Genomic DNA, 18,862 nt, shown 5'->3' with positions numbered 1-18,862 from the left:
CCCAAGGCGGAAAATGAGCATCCCCTTAGCTTTCATGTGTATAACAGGACTCATGTCCTTTTGGTCACTGGCTCTCCTCACTCTATTTCCAAAGGGCCTCTAGAACTGGCTTTCTCCTCTCAGCTTTCCTCCCCGAAACTCTATCTCTATTTCTCTCGACCAGGTGGGCCCAACTTACTCCCCTCCAGTCTATTCTCAATACTGCTCCCCCTGCCCTTTCCTGTCTCAATGTCCCTCCCCTGCCTTCAGGAAGAAATCCAAACTCCTTAGACCATTTCCCTTTAACTAGATTACATATTTCTCCAGCTGTCCTTCTCTTGTTATTTACTGGGTGTCTGACCACCTGGGACTGGGCACAGCATGGAGCCCCCTTGGGACTTAGAAAAGACTCAGGAGGATTGACCTGTTACCCTCATGCTCTCAGCTTGTAAGCAGGACCTCTTGTAATATCAGAAATGGGACCCACAGTAGATATGGCGCAGGTAAAAGTCCTTGTGGTTACCTGTGTCATGTGATTACCTCTACTCTGGTCACTTCATAAGAGAGATTCTTCATCCTAACCTCTTGATGGGGTGTGGTATGGGTGACTAGCTCCATGAAGATTCGCCCTCGATAAGCTAAACCATCCTTAATGGAGCTGGGTAAAGTCTAGAGAAACAAAGAAGACGGGGAGAAAATTGATGAGAAAAAAGGAGCAGGCAAATCTCGCAACACCTTGGCAGCAAAGACAGGGTACAATAAATTCCTGCTTAGGGCTGACCACTACCCAGGAAGGAATCCAGATGCCCCTGACATGGCTATGCCAGGAAACCTCTGGCCCCTCTCCTACAGCCCACTACTCTTCTGTATGCATTTTACCTATTCACCAACTTGAAGAACCCTGCTCCCCATAGAAGCTTCTTGCTCACAGGGGACCATGATGACCACTGAGTTTGTGCTCCTAACAGGGTCAGTCAGAGCATGCTCTACCTCCTTGGCAACAGAGATTGGTCCAAGGGGAGTACATATGGCCTAAGGAGGCCAGTTGGAATGTTCTCTTGGCTTTCCTATTAGGGGCTTTGATGGCCTCCTTCCCAGCAGAGAGGATGCCTGAAGACAAGGCAAGGGCTTAAGGGCCCAGAAGTGAGCAAGGGAGTGCGAGTCAGAGCACCTCCTGAGGGCATCGAGGTCCTGGTGGCTGCTGCTTTTCTGCACTCAAGCCCTGAGCTTCTCAGGGCAGTTCCCTTCTTGTGCCAGCGGGAAGTGGTGTCTGGCCATTCTCGGAATCTTAAAACCCAGAGCCTCCCCCTTTCACCTGTGCCTTTTCTTTTCTCTTGCACAACCTTTCCACCCGCTGAAATTTTACCTGCTGTCTCATGTCCATACCCCTCCCTCCGTGAATGCCCAGAGCACTCCACTTAGGCACTTCCTTTTTTGTGTGTCAAAGTTCATGTCTCATATATAAATGGTCATCCGCACACAGATTTTTAGGTCTCCTGCTTGAGCATGGTGGACAGGAACTAGGGCCAGGTCCTCCCCAGGCATTTCCCAGGCCCCAGCTCTTATACATGGTCGGCTTTACTGCCACTGTTCCCTAAAGCTGGCATGAGAAACTTACAGTCTCTTTGTTCTGGATCCTGAAAGGGGCCTTTTTACCCCCACGGAGAGTCAGGAAGCTGGGGCCAAAGCAGGGTAGGAAGCCAGAGTACATTCCTGAAAGAAAAGAATAAGCAGGGGCAGGGGAGGTGGGAAAGGCACAGGGGCAGAGGCCAGGGGAGTTTGCTTGCCTTCTACTTCTGCTCCAGTAGAGGAGATATGGTTGAGGCACAGGGTCACAGTCCCAATCTCATCCTGGAGACTGTTACTGGGGCTGGAGAGAAGCACATTCTGCAGCTTGAGCCCCTGGCCCAGCTGTTTTTCTCTCCCCCGCCATATTTTTTAACTTCTCCCCAGTGGCTCACCAATCCAAGACTCTGAACTTGATATAGGTGGAGAGGCAGGGCATCTGCAAGGGGAAGGTAAAAGGAACACTGAGTGCATGGTAGGAGGGTCTGGTCCACTTGAAGACAAAGAGCAGCTGGGAAGTCCTAGGTGTGGATCCAAGTCCTGGCTCAGTGACCAATGAGCTATTTAGCCACAGCCAAAACAGACTGGCTACAGAAGTTTATGGACCTTTGGCTTTAGGGCTTCCCATTTGCAGGGACCCATTGCAAGACCCTGAAAAAGCCCAGGATTGTGATCTATAATCATTTCATATTTTTTAAAAGATTTATTTTCTTTATTTATGCATACAAGAGCTGTGGTGTAGGCTAGAGGTGCAGGGGCTGGAAGGGAGGGGGAGAGAATTCACCAGAGACAGTGGGGAGCAGAACAGGTGGATCTACTGAAATACACTGCTGAGAGGAACAGCAGGTGAGACAGGACAGGTTTGCTGCACTGTGTGGGTCAGCTCCCTCGCCGGGATTGAACTCATGCTGCAGTGGCTGGCGACAGCTTGACAGCGCTGAGACTTTATCCCCTGTGACACCGGGAAGGCCCCCTCATTTTGTACTCTTGTTCTTACAACGGCTCCCTGGCCTCCCTGGTGGTGGAAGGGGTTAAGCACAGCACTATGAAGCAATACACAACCTCTGCAGCAGGCGTTTGATCCCAGGCCAGCCAGGGAGCAACCCACATGGCACAGCAGACCTCTCTGACTCGCCCACTGCTCCCCTCTACAGTGTATTTCAGTCAGTCTGCCTGTTCTGTTCCCCACTCTGTCTCTGGTGAATCCTCTCATCCCCCACACCTCTGGCCAATACCCCAGTTCTTGTATGCATGGATAGATAAATCTTTAAAAAATAAATAAATAAAAAATAAAACTCAAATGACAGAACCTCACGAAAAAGAACATATAAAGGCCATTTAGTGTAGGAATAAATAGCCCCTCAGTACATGTAGTTCATTGTAATACTCATGTTCCCACATTGCCTCTGAGCCACCAAGAAAGAACTACAATTACATTCAGGGCACTTTGCCTAGAAGATAAGAAAATATAAGATACAACATAGAATGAGTCTTTAAAGGATATGTTTTTTTTTATTTTTAATATAAGTGAAAGGGAACACTTAAGTTTTCTGAAAAGGTCAATTGTAGACCCACTCATTTCTTTTTTAAAAATTGTATCTTTTTAAAAGTTTGATATAACAGGGGCCTCCTTGGTGGTGCAGGGGTTAAACACAGAGCTATGAAGCTATCACCAGCCACTGCTACACGAGTTCAATCCCTGCTGCCCAGGGGGCAACCAACATGGCACAGTAGACCTCTCCTGTCTCACCTGCTGCTCCCCTCAGCAGTGTGTTTCCGTCAATCTGCCTGTTTTGTTCCCCACTCTGTCTCTGGTGAATCCTCTCACACCCTGCACCTTTGGCTTGTACCCTAGCTCTTATATGCATAAATAAATAAATAAATCTTAAAAAAAAATTTGAGGTAACATTGGTTTACAACCAATTTGGGGTATATGTTCACACTTCAGATGTGAACCACTGCTAAAGCACCATTGGATCCCCTCATTCCCCCCTTTGATCTCCACTCATTTCTCAATACTAAAAAATAGAGAACAATTTATAATGTGTCCTGGGCTTTCCTGATCCAACCTTGCTGTGTTTCGTGGCCCCTTCCTTCCATCCACACTCGAACACAGACACCCAAACCTTCCTTCCCTTTGTGGGCAGGAGGGTTCAGGAAGACATGACAGAACAGTAATACCTGAACCGGCAAGGTCAAGATCTGGTTCCATATGGGGTTATCAGTTTTGGTCTGCACGAAGGTTGTGAGCTGGAAACATCCAAAGCAGTGTCAGAGCCAGCCTGTCCCCTCCTCTGTTCCCTAGCCTCCCTCTCAGCCCCTTTGGCCCAGCACACAGATGGTGGCTGTGTGCAGTACCAGGGCCAATCTTTGGAATCCCTGGGCTAAAGACACTTGACAACTTCCCATCAGCTGCAACGTTAGTCCTTTGTGTACCTACCTGGATTCAGTTTCCTTCATATTTTTCATAAATCAACTTTCAATTGACTTCACTTTTTAGTAGAGATAGGATTATCGATATGAGTGTACACATGGATATGAGTGTACACATGGATCTTGTTAAATAACTTTAAGATCCCAAAAGAAAAGTGAGCAGAAACAAGGGCGGGTGGCAGCAGAGCACAACGGCATGCCCCTTTACAAGCATCACTTGACTTCACTTTTAAACTGAACCTTATGCCTAACAGTCATGTGGGTGGAAATCATGGATTAGTTGGAGTAGTTAAACTTTTTAATACACGCTAAGAAAGCTACAGAAATATTATAATTTTTGGAAAATGTGTGCCTACCATCAAGAGCATCTCACCTAGCTCTGAGGTTCCCCAACCACTTGCTGGGAAATACTATGTGGGGTGGGTTAAAAACATGCCTGCTCAAAGATAAACAGCTGGGGCTACATCAAATTAAAGAGCTTCTGCACAGCAAAAGAGACAATAACAAAAACAAAGAGAAACCCCACCAACTGGGAGAACATTTTTGCACACAACACTAATGATAAAGGACTGATGACAAAAATCTGCAAAGAGCTGATGAGACTCAACAACAACAAAGAAAATAATCCAGTCAAAAAATGGGCAGAAGAGCTAAAAAGAAACTTCTCTGAAGAGGAAATGCAAATGGCCAACAGGCATATGAAAAAATGTTCAACATCACTTGTAATCAGGGAAATGCAAATCAAAACTACAATGAGATACCATCTTACACCAGTGAGAATGGCACATATTAAAAAAAACTAGCAACAACAAATGTTGGAGAGGGTGTGGAGAAAAAGGAACTCTTCTGCACTGCTGGTGGGAGTGCAAACTGGTCCAACCACTATGGAGAGCTGTGTGGAGATTTCTGGACCTACTAAACATAGAGCTTCCATATGATCCAGCAATTCCACTCCTAGGTATTTACCCAAAGGACACAGAAACATCAATTCCAAAGAGCACCTGCACCCCTATGTTTATAGCAGCACTGTTTACAACAGCTAAGCTTTGGAAACAACCCAAATGCCCAAAAATAGATGACTGGATCAAGAAGATGTGGTACATATACACCATGGAATATTACTCAGCATTCAAAAAAGATAAACGCATGCAATTTGCAGCAACATGGATGGCGCTGGAAGGGATCATGCTCAGCGAAATAAGCCAGAGAGAAAAAGAAAAATACCGGGTGGTCTCACTCATAGCAGGAATCTAGAAAACTTAAATAAGGGACCAGGAAAATGAATAACTATAAGTGAAAATCAAAATCAACAAAAAACTATGAACCAGAGACACTCTATGGGGGGTAGGGGGCAGGAGGGGAGGGATTGGGGTCAAAATAAGGGGGTTGCAATTGTATGGGGAATATAAAAATAAAATTTATTATTAAAAAATAAATAAAATAAAATAAAATAAAATAAAATAAAAAACATGGCTGCTGTTCCTTTGGTATGCCTCCCTTCAAAGGTGGACACTAACCTCCCTCCCTTTAAGTATAGACTGGATTTAATGCCTTTTCTAATAAGGAGATTAAGGTTAAGTAGGATGGGAAGCCTAACTTTATCCCAGCATATCCCAAATGTGAACACAGGATCATTTTTATTGTTATTTTTTGCCTAAACCATCCATCAGTACTCTTTGGAAAAAGCTACTTTATATTCACAGATGTTCATGGACTGTCAGGAATTCTCTTATCCAGAATCTCCAATTTATAGATGATGAAACTGAGTGGACAGTGACAGTTTCAACACTGTTTATTTGTAAGCACGTTGTCCCAGTCACTCATTTCTGCACTTGGTTTTAAGTGGACATCTTCTCTGGGATACAGGGTGACGAGGCCAGGGCCCCACCTTCCCAGGGCTCCTGGGTCAATGACATCACTCTGCCCATAAATGGGAGAACTGGGATATGATTCTCGAGGTCCTGCCCACCAAACCAGTCTTTTCCTCCATGCTGTTTTTTTCTAGGTGCCAGATCCCTCCTCTACTTACCTTTTCTCCAACTAGTTCCACCTCCAACATAGGACTCACTAAGTGGTGTTTCTCTACGAACAAGAAGTTAAAAGGTTTCTGAGAGAGCAGCATCATTGGTGTTTTGGGAGGAAATGTGGAGGTGACAGAACAACTTAAACCCCCCCCCCCCAATAATTTCATGTGATGCACTTGGAGAGACGTCTCCGATTTCCACGCTCTCTGTGTGTTATTATGTGTCATGGCATGTAATGGCAGCAGAATGTGGGCTGGCATAGCGCACCCTGAGTCTATATCTGGGTATCAAAGACAGGACAAGGGCATTTGTCCCATTTGGAAGGGTGTCCACAGGGCCTTCATAAAACAATTCTTGGTGGATTTCCTCCCCCATCCCCCCAACCCCAAATCTTTGGTTAGTGTCAAAATGGAATAGGGAAGCCCCATGAGAACCCAGGGTGCCAGGTGTCTAGAACATCAGGGATGCTCTACCATCCCACCCCTGCCCCAACTCTAACTGAGATGAAGGTCTTCTCCACAGTAGATGAAGAATTGTAAGTAGATCACTGTGATAGGGACCACTGCTGACTTGAAGATCTGAGTATCGGTGTCATCAGTCTCAAAGGGCAGCTTTTGATCTACCTGCAGAGACCAGAGAGCTGATAGCATCAGGGTCAGGGGGAGGTCATGGCCAACACCACCAATGGCTTCCTTGACCTTTCACTTGGTATGAGAGGAGGAGGCAGACAACCCAGTAGACAAATGAAAGTGTGTAAAGATTAATGGCCACTTTGAGGGCCCAGGGGAACCCCACAAGGAAGGAAATGTTAATGGGAAGGAGGTGAGCAGCCTCACCGGGACGTGGTCTCCTGCACCGAAGGCACAGATGGTGACTTTCAGGTAGCCTCTCAGGCCAGTGTTGGGATTTTCTGGCTGACAGAGGCCTAGCCATTTCCTGATGAATGAGTGACCTGGAGAAACAGAGGGGCCATGGGAGACCAGCCTCCAGTCTCCATCTTTCTGCCCTGAAACCAGGGTTTGTTTCTGTGGGAGGGGGTTGTGGAAATGTGTCTCACAGGTTCTGGCTCCCATTCAGTAGCAGAAGAAAACAGAAATCACTCCCACCAGTCAGCAATGATAGCGCACTGACAAGGTTGCCAGCTGTTGCCTTTAGGTAACAGGGATACCCTTCTTCCACCCTGGGGAGTTAGAGTGATTGCTACCCAGATGTGAGAGAGGCAAGCATTTTCCCCAAGCCTAAGTCCAAACTACAACGTGGTATGTAAGTTATGACCAGATCACAGGGGATCCCTCTCAGACTTCAATCTCTCAACACTGGCCTCAAAAATAGAAATTCAACCCATGGCTGAAATAAAAGGTTAGTATTTGACCCAAAGGCATGCTTTGAGTTTTGCAGAGAAAGATGTTATAAAACAAGAGAAATTCCATAAAGTGTGGTAAGATATTATCAAGGACAGGAAATAATTTACACTCCCTAATGTTCTCCCCGCTGTGTTGAGCATATAGGGATTTTGAGATGTTTGCACACCTGGCCTGGTTTTTCTCAGAAGACGCAAGTATTTGCAACAACAGTTACCTACCTGGGGAATGGTAGATAAACCCAATATCTGTCTGAAAAAAAAAAAAAAAAAAAAAAAAAAAGTGAAGTAAGGATTAGTTAGGATCTCCAGAAAAGATTTTGTAACACCAAGTAAACTGAAGACAATACCAGCCACTGGTGCTTGAGCACATGATCTGCAGGCAACCCGTTTTATATGAGGGCTGCCCTGTAACACCTTCACTCCTTTAATCTTTCAATAAACTACCAGTCGTTTCTCACCTCTGTTCTCCAGTACTTCTGAAGGGGAGTTTGAGAGACGTGCCCTGTGTCTTACAACAAGTAAGGAATTAACCATCCCACAGTACTGCCTATCAAACACAGCCTTGCTTTTCCCTATCCCTGGGTGAGGGGAGGAGGCCTCCAGACCCAGGGAAGAGGATAGTGGAGGGAGGAGCTGCCAAAGAAGACCCCCCATGTCTTCCTTTTGCCCTGGGACAGTTTCTGATTAAGGTCTGAGGACTGTGGCACAAAATCGAAGCTTGTGCAAAGCAAGACACCCACCTTTATAATCCATATTCCATAGAGCCTTGGCCAAATTCTGCATGAGGGCCTATTTAAAAATTGGTTACCCCTTTGGGTTAGGTAGGCAAAGATTTCTTAGATATAATAAAAAAAAATCCCTGCAATCCATAAAAGAAAGGTTTGAAGAATTGGACTTCATGGACATGTAAATCTTTTGTTCTTTGAAAGACACTATAAAGAAAAAGAAAGGACAGGGGCCTCCCAGTGGCACAGCGGGTTGAGCACCACGCTGTGAAGCTGTCTGCAGCCTCCGAGGTTCCATTCCCAGCCGGCCAGGGAGATTCCCACATGGCATCGCAGACCTCTCCTGTCTTGCCAGCTGCTCCCCTCAGCAGTGTCTCGGTCCGTCTGCCTGTTCTGTCTCTGATGGATTCTGTCACCCTCCCGTGCCTCTGACCTGTACTCCAGTTCTTGTATAAATAAAGTAAAAAAAAAAATTTAAAAAAAAGAAAGGACAAGTCATATAGTGGGAGAAAATATTTCAAGTCTTGTGTCTGATAAAATAGTTGTATCAGGAATAAGAGTGGTAGATATAAGATATTTATTATCTTGATTGTGATGATGGCTTCAAGGAAGTATACATATTTTAAAATGTATCAAAGTATATATTTTAAATATGAGCAATTCATTATATGTCATTGCAGTAATCTGTGAGAAAACAAAACTCAGTCACCCCTAATGGAATAATGGATTAGGCAGTGATCATCAATAAATAACAGAACAATGGATACTCTGTGCCTCCTGCTGAAGTCATCTTCCAAATAATTGACCTAAGTAAGCCTCATCAAGCCTCTAGATAGCAAATACCTGAGCAAAGGAATATGTAAAATGATCCCTAGTAAATCCGTGACTTGGGGAAAACTCTATAGTTCTATAGGACAAACTATCCAGTTTACAGGACAAACTATCGAGTTTCTTTAGCAAGGGGAGGAAAAGGGGTGGGATCAACAAAGAGACCTAGAAGTACATATTAGCCAACAGCAATGTCTGTGTTTGCTTTGGATCCTGACATGAACAAACTATAAAAGGAATTCACAAGACGATTAGGGGAATTTTAGCAATGACTAGTCAGTGCTATCCAGGAATTGTAAAGATTTTTAGATGTTATACATGTATTATGATTATGCTTAATAAAATCTGAATGTTCCAGAAATACATACTGAATACATACTGAATTTAAAAATATTTTAAAATAAATGATGAGGGCCTCCCTGGTGGCACAGCGGGTTGAGTGCAGAGCTGTAAAGCTGTCCACAGCCTCTGCAATGCGGGTTCGATTCCCGGCCAGCCAGGGAGATTCCCACATGGCGCAGCAGACCTCTCCTGACTCGCACACTGCTCTCCTCAGCAGTGTATTTCAGTAGATCCCCCTGTTCTGTTCCCCACTGTCTCTGGTGAATCCTCTCACCCCCCCCAAACTCTGGCCTACACCCCAGTTCTTCTATGCATAAATAAATAAAAATAAATCTTTAAAAAAAATGCGGTTGACTTTTTTGATTCCTCTACTCCGATTTCCTGGAGGCTGAGACTTGACTGTGCCCATGGTATTGCAAATGTGGGCAATTCAGTGTGCCCCCAGTGCTTTCATAATGTTACTTTCATTAATCTTCACAGTGACCCTGTGGCTTGAATATATTATCCTCATTTTACAGATCAGGAGATAGAGGTTCAAAATAACTTGCCCAAGTCACCCAAGTTGGGTCCAAATCTGAATTTTCTGCATCAAAATCCAGCTCCTTTCCTTTAGACTAGGGTATGGAGCCCAGGGTGGGCCTCTGTTTCACCAAACCTCCGTTATCCAGTGCTTACTTGGAATCTCCCAATCTCTGAGTGGAATCTCAGCACCTCGGAATTCATCACCTGTGGGGAATGCCCAGAGTGATGTCAGTTATTCACAACCCCAGTTTATTCACAACCCGTTTTTCCCATTCTCAAGGAAATTTTAAAGGCATATTCAGGATTCTCAGGGTTTACTCAACGCTTCTACCAAGGTTTTCTCATTTAATGCTCAGAGGAACCCTGTGAGGTTCAGGTTTTTGGTTCTAATTCAGTGCTGAGGACATTGATCAGAGAAGACAATTCACTTGCCCCAGATCAACACAAACCACTCAGCTTTCCCACTGCATGCTGGCCTGGTTCCTTCCAACAGGTCTCAGTTCCTAAGATCTTGTTGACCCTTCAGGGAAAGGCCTCTCTGCCTTAACCCTGAGCTGGACACAGAGGAGGCCCTTGGCAAACACATGCTCACCACTGTCACCTGGCTTCTACTGGTCAAGGAATGGCTCGTGTTGAGGGGGCCCTTGAAGAGTCTTTTGGTGGCATGAGAATCCTGGCACAGGAAGGAGCTGCTTTATTCACTTCAGTGCCTACTTCAGGGCCTAGCATTTGTCTATCTGTAACTTCTATAACATTTATTGAATGAGTGAGTGAGTGAGTGAATGAATGAATGGTCTGGGCTGCCAGAGACTGAAGAAGGTGGTAGAGATGCTGCTTTGGGTTCAGAAAAGCAATCTAAAACCAGTCTGGGCTGGGGCCTGAAGTGCTTGCTAGAATGGATGCAGGATCAGAAAGAGGAACCATCTTGTCTGACTAGTTACCTGGATTAAGATGATCTCATCGAAGAACTTTGCAGGCACCTCATAAAAATTCTGGAAGAAGATCTGACGCAGAAAGAAGGGGGATAGGATGTCTGACATTTCTTCCACACTTCACCCGGACTCAGTACACCTAAAGGCTCAGATGAACATGCTTCTTCCCCCTGATTTGCCCATTTCATCTCTTTCAGCTTGCCACCACCCTCACATTCCTCCTCTGGAAGCAGACAGGATTCTGGAGGGGTTTCTGTCCTGGGGAAGGACAGGGGAGGGATCCCTGGAGAACCTAACCCAAGGCCCAGTTAGCTGCCCTGGGGCTAGAGATTTGAACCTTGCCTCCTTATTGATTACCCTGTCAGCCCACTCAACCACCACACCCTGTTGCTGCCTGTTGCTTTCTCAAATGCAAAACTGGTCATGTCACTCTCCAGATTATATCCTTTGTGGCTCCCAGGTGCCCTCCATGAGGGACTCAAGCTCATCTTGCAGGGTCCCCTGCAGCAACACCCATACCTACAGTTCTGCTCTTTCTTCCAGGCCTCTGCAAACACTTTTTGCATGAATTACCTTCCCCAAGTCCTCTGCTCTCTGCCCTCTCTGTTTTTATGTTTTATTTCTATTCACCAGCCAACTCAAAAAGTGTTCCTAGAGTTCCTACTGTATATGAATAATACTACAATTTGGGGAGGTGGCAATGCCAAATGCTGAGGTTGCAGAAGAGATAAGATTACATGGCCTGAGCTTGCGTTTCTCAGCTGCGTTCATGACCCTCCTAGACCTCTGTACTCCAGCCTTACTCCAAGGTTGTCATCTTGTTGTAGAGCAACCCCAATACAAAACGGGGTGCCTGACTGTGGGTCCTCACCCGCGCGTTTAAAAGGACATCCTTTCCCCCTAACAATCTATGTGTTCACATGCCAGAGCCCCCACACTGGCTCTGGCTCCTCAACAAAAGGCGGGGCTCCAATAACTTCATCTGCATCCCCAACCCGGCACAGAGCCCAGCCCTCCCAGGTGCTCAGGAAATGTTTGTGGAATTGTTAGGGGGAAAGGATGTCCTGAGCAAATGTCACACAGGATTTGTGGACTCCACCCCCATGACACTGGGAAATACAAATCCCATGATCACCAAAGGGAAGGTTGCAAGGACCTGAGGGCGGAGTTAAGAAACTAGGCTCTCTTTTTGAGTATTTAACTGGCCATGTGGGGGGGGAGGGGCCGCCCTCTTGGCCACTCGGGGTGCTAGATTTTTCCGCCAGCTCGGTGGCTCAATGGGAATGGGTAGAATGGGTAGGATGCATTTACCAACTTATCTCCCTCTTTTTCTCCCTGAGTTATTCATTTCCCATTTCCTCTTCCCTTGTAAATAAACCTTTCATCAACCTTTTGTGTGTGCCTGCAGTTCAGCATTAATAAGTCCCCTTTAGGGCCTCCCCTGGTGGAGCAGTGGTTGAGCTCTGGACTGCGAAGCAGCCTGCAGCCTCTGCAGCTCCAGTTCGATCCCTGGCCGCAGGCGAGAGTTCCACATGGCGCGCAGACCTCTCCTGACGCCTGCTGCTCTCCTCAGCAGTGTACTTCGTCAGTCTGCCTGTTCTGTTCCCCGCTCCAGCTCTGGTGAATTCTCTCACCCTCCCGCGCTTCTGACTGTACCCAGTGCTTGTATAAATAAATAAATAAATCTTAAAAAAAAAAAAGTCCCCTTTAAGCGCGGGTAAGGACCCACAGGTAGGCAACCCCATTTTATATCGGAGTTTTCCCTGTAACAGAATGAACAGCAGAAAGCATTGTAGTGAAGGAACAAGTCTGCTGGCTGCCTGCAGGAAGCCCCCCGCCCTGGCTGAGCCAGTTGGCCACAGTGCCTTGCTTAGCCCTGAAGGGCAGGTGTGCCCACCTCATTGAAGAGAGGGTTACTTCCCATCTGGACCCGCGTGTGGTACTGGTGGCCTCCGATGACCACCTTCACCAGCACCTTGAGGTTATTGCCGATGAGCTGTCGGGCTTCAAACACCCTCACTCGGACCTAGAAGATAAAACAGGGCAACCTGACTTTGTGGGCCCAAGCTTCCTTCCCAACAGGACTCTTCTCTACAAGAACAAAGGGCCCTGGTGAGAATCACCTCACTTTTTCATCTTGTGTAGACCTAGTGTCCCTCCTCAATTGGTATGGGCTTGTTACAGAATAAAAAGATAAAGTCTAATGTTTCTCAGTGAGTTATGCGGGATTTTTTTCATCTATGACCTTTTCTTAGGAATTGAAAATTATCAGTTCTAAGCAGTTGAATCTACGATCTGTGATTTGATCAGTGATTTGTGATTTCTTCCACTGCTTTATGTAATCCACAGAGGCTCAGTAAAGGGACTGTAACATCTAAACCTAGAATCAAAAGGCAAAACGGAAAAAAAAATGAGCAGCCCATGTAAGATCTAGATTAAGGCCGGGTGGGAGAAGGAAGAGGAAATGGCAGTGTCTGGCAGGACAGTGGTGGGGACCTGTCATGTGACCATAAGGTAGTTAACAGCCTCCAGCTTGCCCAAGTCAGACCAGGGTTGGGCCATCTTCCAGAGGTCTTCTGTGTCTCCATCATGTCCAGGTCCCTTCAGGGATAGATACACATGCAGCTACTTGACCATTAAGAGTGGGCCAAGCCAGGGTCATGTCCTCATGTCTGAAATTTGCCTTAACCTCTAGAATATAGGAGAGGCAGTGATTGGGCACATTGACCTATCCTGTGGTAAACTAGCCTGGTGGAAGGGATGGGCCAACAGGGAGAGGGAAGGTATTCCAAAGGCTACTGATGTGCAAAGGCCTGGTGATCAGACAGCAGGCTTGAGAATGGGGACTGCTAGTTATCTTGGCTGCTGGTATGGGGGAGCTTGGCTGGGGAAGGCTTGAGTTATAAGGGGCCTGGGAAAAACCATCATATAAGGACTTGGATTTAGTCTTGAGGACACTGGGGTATCCTCATGTTTAAGGATATTTTACAGCAGATGCATGGCATGATGAAAATGATGTTTTTGAAAGACCACTTTGACAAAAGAATGGACAGGTGTTTGGGAGGGGTCTAGCTACTGAGGTGGCCCAAGGAGGCAATGGAGAGGTAGCTCAGGCCAGGGAACAGAAGTGGCAATGAAGATGTGGGTATAGTCAGGTGGTATTATAACCTAGGACTTGACCAATGACTGGATGCAAGGGTGAGGTGAAGAGGGGAGGTAATCAATGATGGCCCCCAGTCTCCTGAACAAGTGGCAGCAAAACCTTAGCAGAAATATTAGGTCAGGCTAGATAGCACAGGGAAGTTGGTTAGCCATGGGGTGGGGTTTCCAGAACTCACAGTTGAACCCATGGACCATCCCACAGATCCCCCAAACTCTCTTCAGCCTCTCCTGTGTGGCTAGTTTCACCTTGCATGTAGCCTGGTGTTGCCAACAATGCCAAGATCTCCTATAGGGCAGGGGCCAGGCCTTCTCTACTTCCTAGCATCTTCCAGAGCCTGCTGGTGCATAGCCAACAGTGCTTCCTCAGTGGAACTGTATCAAGCTTTAGCTACATTCCCAAGTTCCCCAGAATGGCTCTGGAGGACTAGGGCATGTGGCAAGGAACTGAGGACTTGTAAGTAGTCTGAAGCTTCAACCCTGTATATTGACTTTGTGGAAAGGAAGGAATGGCCTGGGAACACAGTGAGGGTTCATGTGGCTTTCAACCTGGAAGGTCCTTACCTGAAAATGCTGAGGTCTTGAGGACAGAGCCTTGGGCACAGTGGACGTGGGGGCCATCAATTTCTGTCTGGCCGCCACTAATTCACTTATGCCCAGCTGATCTTCTTTCCCTGGGGATACACAGTCCAGGTGGGTTCATAGAGGCAGGGGCTCAGGAGATTTTGAAGCATTTCTCCCATTTCATTGTTATATCCCTAGTGACCAGCTCCTGACTAAAAACATAGCTAAAAGTTCAAATGGGATTACACATTCTCCCCAGAATATTTCATGGGTCTCTCCCATGGGTCTCTCTCAGTAACTATGAATCCCTGAGCCCCACTCTCCACATATTGGGGTTCTTGAAAGTGACCATGATGCCTCCTTTGAAATCCATTGTCAGAAGATGACAACTGGACATATTATATGACAGATGGACTCAGCCAAGTGTTTGAAATTCTGTTCTCTAGACCCTAAACCTGGTCACAGTCCTGTGTAGGCCTCAAGAGATGGGTCTCAGTTGTCTCTAAGAACCCATCCATCTATACTTGGGGAAGGGCAGGGCTAAGCCCCTTGGAAGGACATACCTATCTTCTTAATATCATGCTTGGTCATTTGGGTCACCTGTAGGTTGACAGTGCACTGCAAGGCAAAGGTAGGAAAGCTGTAGGCCAGACCTTGTGGTCCTTGGCCGGGTCACAACATCAGTTCATGCCCAGTCTTCCTGGGCAGAGCAATGCTGGTCATGATACAGGGCCACTCCATGAGGGTCTGGGATGGAGGGAAGTCATAAACTGGTGGGGAGAGAGCAATGGATTATAGAAGAGGGGATGTGCAGAATAGAGGAAGCATATGGCAGTGGTGGCAACAGAAGGGATGCAACAGGGTAGGGAAGAAAGGAGGTGACTTGGGACCAGTTTAGAACCACTGGTGCTAACAGCTCTTCTAGCCCGCTGTCTCAGGACTCCTGTGGGAACTGCAAATATCTCTTAACTGACCTCCTGCTTCAGTGTCCATCCATCCTCTAGAACAGCACAAGAATTGCCCCCTAGACACTCCTCAGGTGCCTAAACCATCAGCATAAAGTCACAGCTAACCAGTACAGACCACAGGCCCTTCAAAAGGGCTTTGGCCTGCCACCCAGTCTCAACCGTTTCCCCTTTTAGAAACCCTTCCCTCCCCCCACCCTACATCACCTTCATGGGCAGCCCACCCCCACCTCAGCCTGCTGTGCTGTCTTTTTTTCCCCAGCCTTCCCACAAGCACCTTACATCCCTGCCTGGGATTGTCTTCCTTTCCTGTCCAGTGGGCAAACTCATACCCCTCAAGATTTTTCTGAGAACCAAATATACAAATGGACAATGATCAGACTGCATATGAAAATTGAACCCTGAGTCACAATCTACAGCAATCAACTCAGGAAATTAACCCAACAGCTGGAGTAACCAGTCCCAGAAACCAGCCTGCTACAAACCAAACTTGTAGGAAGTCAGACCACTATGTCTAGCAATAATCCAGGAAGCTAAACAATAATAATCAGTCCAAAATGGCTAGGATTTCATAACTAACAGCTTTTCTAATTTTTGTCCCCACTTCCAGTTTAGAACCAAGCAGAGAAAGTGTGGACCCGTGATCAACTGCAGAGGATGCCCGGCTTCTATTTGGCCCACCTACAGCTTTCCCACGCCAGTGTCCTGTAATCAGGACGTGCCTGCAACCTTTCTTTTTCCTACTATAACTCTGTCCCCTTCCTGTCTTTGAGTTTCTGGCAAAATACAAGTGATGGTGGCTGACTCCTTCTCTAAATAGAAAGCTCTGAATAAATAAATAGCTTTTGCCTATTTTCATTTGGCTGGTTCCTTGTTTGTTTCCTCATGTCTTAATCACCTCCCCTGTAAAGGCTCCCATTACCTCCCAAGTGGGATTTTCATTTACCGACCCCTGTGTATGAGCCGGAGTGTTCTCACTGGGAGTGGTGCCTACTTTAATAGATGGGAGGCTTCATTTACTTTTGTAGCCCAGGCCCAGCCCACGGGTGGGCTGACACCCCATGGGTGAATAATCAATCTAAAAAGGTAAATGGAAGGGTAAAGGGTGGATGGATGAGTGGATGGTCGAGTGGAAAAGTTAGGGAGATGATGGCGGAGCAATCCTTCCTGGGGCCTGACTCACAGCGGTAGGCATCCTGGAGCGGTCAAGCAACTTCAGGTTCTTCACAAAAAGGACTCTACTTGGTTTACTTACCAAGGGTTTGAGCGGTATTGTGGCCAACCCAATGAACCTGGGGAGATGAGGAGCAGATGTGAGATCCTGAGCCAGGGGAAGTGTGTCCTTCTCTGTCCCAAGTATGGCTTTATCTAGAGATGTTTTTCCCTGGAAAAGGCTGTGTTGTCCTTGTGGGGGACAAGGAGGACGCAATGAGGCAGAGTCTCCACCAGAGGGCGCAGGACTCTCAAATCTCTGGGAATTGGTGTTGGGGCTCCCTGAGCAGTGTGGGTGCCCTAGACTCTGGCCTTCCTGTATGCTTTCCAGCAACTCTGCTTCAATTCTTCTCCTGATTGGGAAGTGATTGGCTGGGGAGTAGACACCTGACTGAAACTGGGCCAGTCCATTGCTCTGTCCAGGGAGGCCATCATGCCTGTAGGTCTCAGTGGGATGTCATCTCAGTTGGCACTAAAATGAGCTCATGATAGGAAGCCAGGGCTGGGTGGAAAGAAGTAGAGATTTGAGATCCTATAGTTTCAGAAGAGACAGAACTGCTCCTAGGTTCACAGGTTCCTAGTTCTATTAGTTCTATTGGGTCTGCTCTCCTACCGTTGCTGCTCTTCTGCAAATCTCCCATTTGTGTGTGTGTTTGCAGTGTGGAGTGGGTTCTGGTCCTTGCAGCTGAGTGAGTTATGAATTCAAGTTAGAAAGTGCTACATCTGCTGTAGCTTTGGTCAGAGCCAGACACCCTCTGTCTCACCCACACCCACCTTTCTTTCTTTGTTGCGTTCATGTCCCGAAGGATGACTTGCAGGTAATCGTCATTCTCCAGGGGCCAGTTCCAGAGGTGCCAGATCAGGGTCTGTGGGAGGCACAAAGAAGTCTGTATCCTTCTTCCACTCTCCCCTTCCCATCTTTCTAGGAAGTGGGAAAAGGTGTAGGGAACAGGATGATGCTATCTCCCTGAAATTGAGGAACTCCCCTTCAGTCTGATTTCCTGAGAGGATGACATTTGCTACTTTTCACCAAAGTGCCAGACATCCTACCTGGGCTTCTGCGGATTGAATTGCAGTATTTTGAGTATGTTCATAACTGAGGGTTTGAGTTGGGGGACATGGATGGATGAAAATGAGAAGGATCCTGCATAGGGAAACTTGTCTTTGCTTCAGGCTTCTGGAAACATCAGGATGGCCAGGTTGAACAATGGCAGTACCATTGTCCATCCCCAGATGGACCAACACAGCAATGGGAAGATGTGACCTGCAAGGCCTTATAGGCTCAGCCCAAGATGCCCCAGACTTGGGAAAAGCTAGTGAGCCACCTGTCTTCCTCTCCCTGGATTTCTGAGCATGGCCTGGACCCAACCTTGTTATTGCAGTTGTCATTGTCTCATCTGGACTTGCCCTCATGTGTTTTACCTCATTCCATATAGGGTTGTTCCCTTCCATCTCTTGGGTTCTCTTCTTGAAATCTGCAAAGACAGCAGGGAACTGGCATTGTCACAGGGAAGTATTTCAAAGTCTAGTTTCAAACTCCAAGAAAACTTCAAGTGTGCATTAACAGGTACGATATGACACTGATTCGTTCTGACTCTGGGGATTACAAAATGTCTCACTTTTTATAGGAACATCACCTCACATGACAGGAAATGTTACATGTTCATTTTATTTTATTTTATTTTAAAAAATATTTATTTTTATTTATTTATGCATACAAGAACTGGGGTATAGGCCAGAGGTGCAGGGTTGCGGGGGAGGCGGAGGTGAGTGGATTCACCAGACACAGACTGGGGAGCAGAACAGGCGGATTGACTAAAATATACTGCTTCGGGGAGCAGCGGGAGAGACAGGAGAAGTCTGCAGAGCCTCATTTTCTTCCCTGATACAGTTCTAGCCATCTTGCAGGCAGGTGGAGCCATGTGACTTGTTCTGCCCAGTGGGGCATGGAGGGGTTATTAGCCACTGCCAGGCCTAGCTCCTAAAATCTCCCATGAGATTCTCTATTCCCTTCTCTCCACTCCCCACATCTACTCTCAATATCTGCAGGCCGGGTGGTGCCAGGGTGATTCTGCAGCCACAGGCAGCAAGGAGCCAGTCCCTAAACTATTAGGAGGAGCTGCTCAGGGAGGGCTATCTGACAGGTCTTGACGTGAGAAGAGGTAAATTTGTACTGAGTTACTAAGATTTAAGGGTTTATTTATTACCAGAGCTAAGCCCCACACACTCTAAGACATCCCGAAACATC

The 18,862-nt window shown here is 46.7% G+C and overlaps 1 protein-coding gene across 1 annotated transcript in view; it reads right to left on the bottom strand.

The window, feature by feature from the left end:
* Nucleotides 1-18,862, bottom strand: part of FER1L5 (fer-1 like family member 5) — a 48,345-nt gene that overhangs the window by 26,727 nt on the left and 2,756 nt on the right. The window contains 17 exon segments of the mRNA XM_054701880.1: nt 520-648; nt 1,598-1,692; nt 1,767-1,849; nt 1,941-1,984; nt 3,727-3,795; nt 6,008-6,060; nt 6,502-6,625; nt 6,839-6,954; nt 7,585-7,615; nt 9,936-9,986; nt 10,724-10,786; nt 12,612-12,740; nt 14,438-14,547; nt 15,001-15,055; nt 16,586-16,694; nt 17,389-17,480; nt 18,037-18,089. Of these exon segments, the coding sequence (XP_054557855.1) occupies nt 520-648; nt 1,598-1,692; nt 1,767-1,849; nt 1,941-1,984; nt 3,727-3,795; nt 6,008-6,060; nt 6,502-6,625; nt 6,839-6,954; nt 7,585-7,615; nt 9,936-9,986; nt 10,724-10,786; nt 12,612-12,740; nt 14,438-14,547; nt 15,001-15,055; nt 16,586-16,694; nt 17,389-17,480; nt 18,037-18,089 (1,406 nt within the window).

The sequence above is a fragment of the Talpa occidentalis genome, unplaced genomic scaffold (genome assembly GCF_014898055.3).
Source record: "Talpa occidentalis isolate TD23 unplaced genomic scaffold, MPIMG_talOcc4v2.1 talOcc4.5, whole genome shotgun sequence".
In the NCBI taxonomy this organism is placed as follows: domain Eukaryota; kingdom Metazoa; phylum Chordata; class Mammalia; order Eulipotyphla; family Talpidae; genus Talpa; species Talpa occidentalis.
Note: the sequence above shows the minus strand (reverse complement) of the source record. Positions and strands in the feature narration are given on the sequence as shown.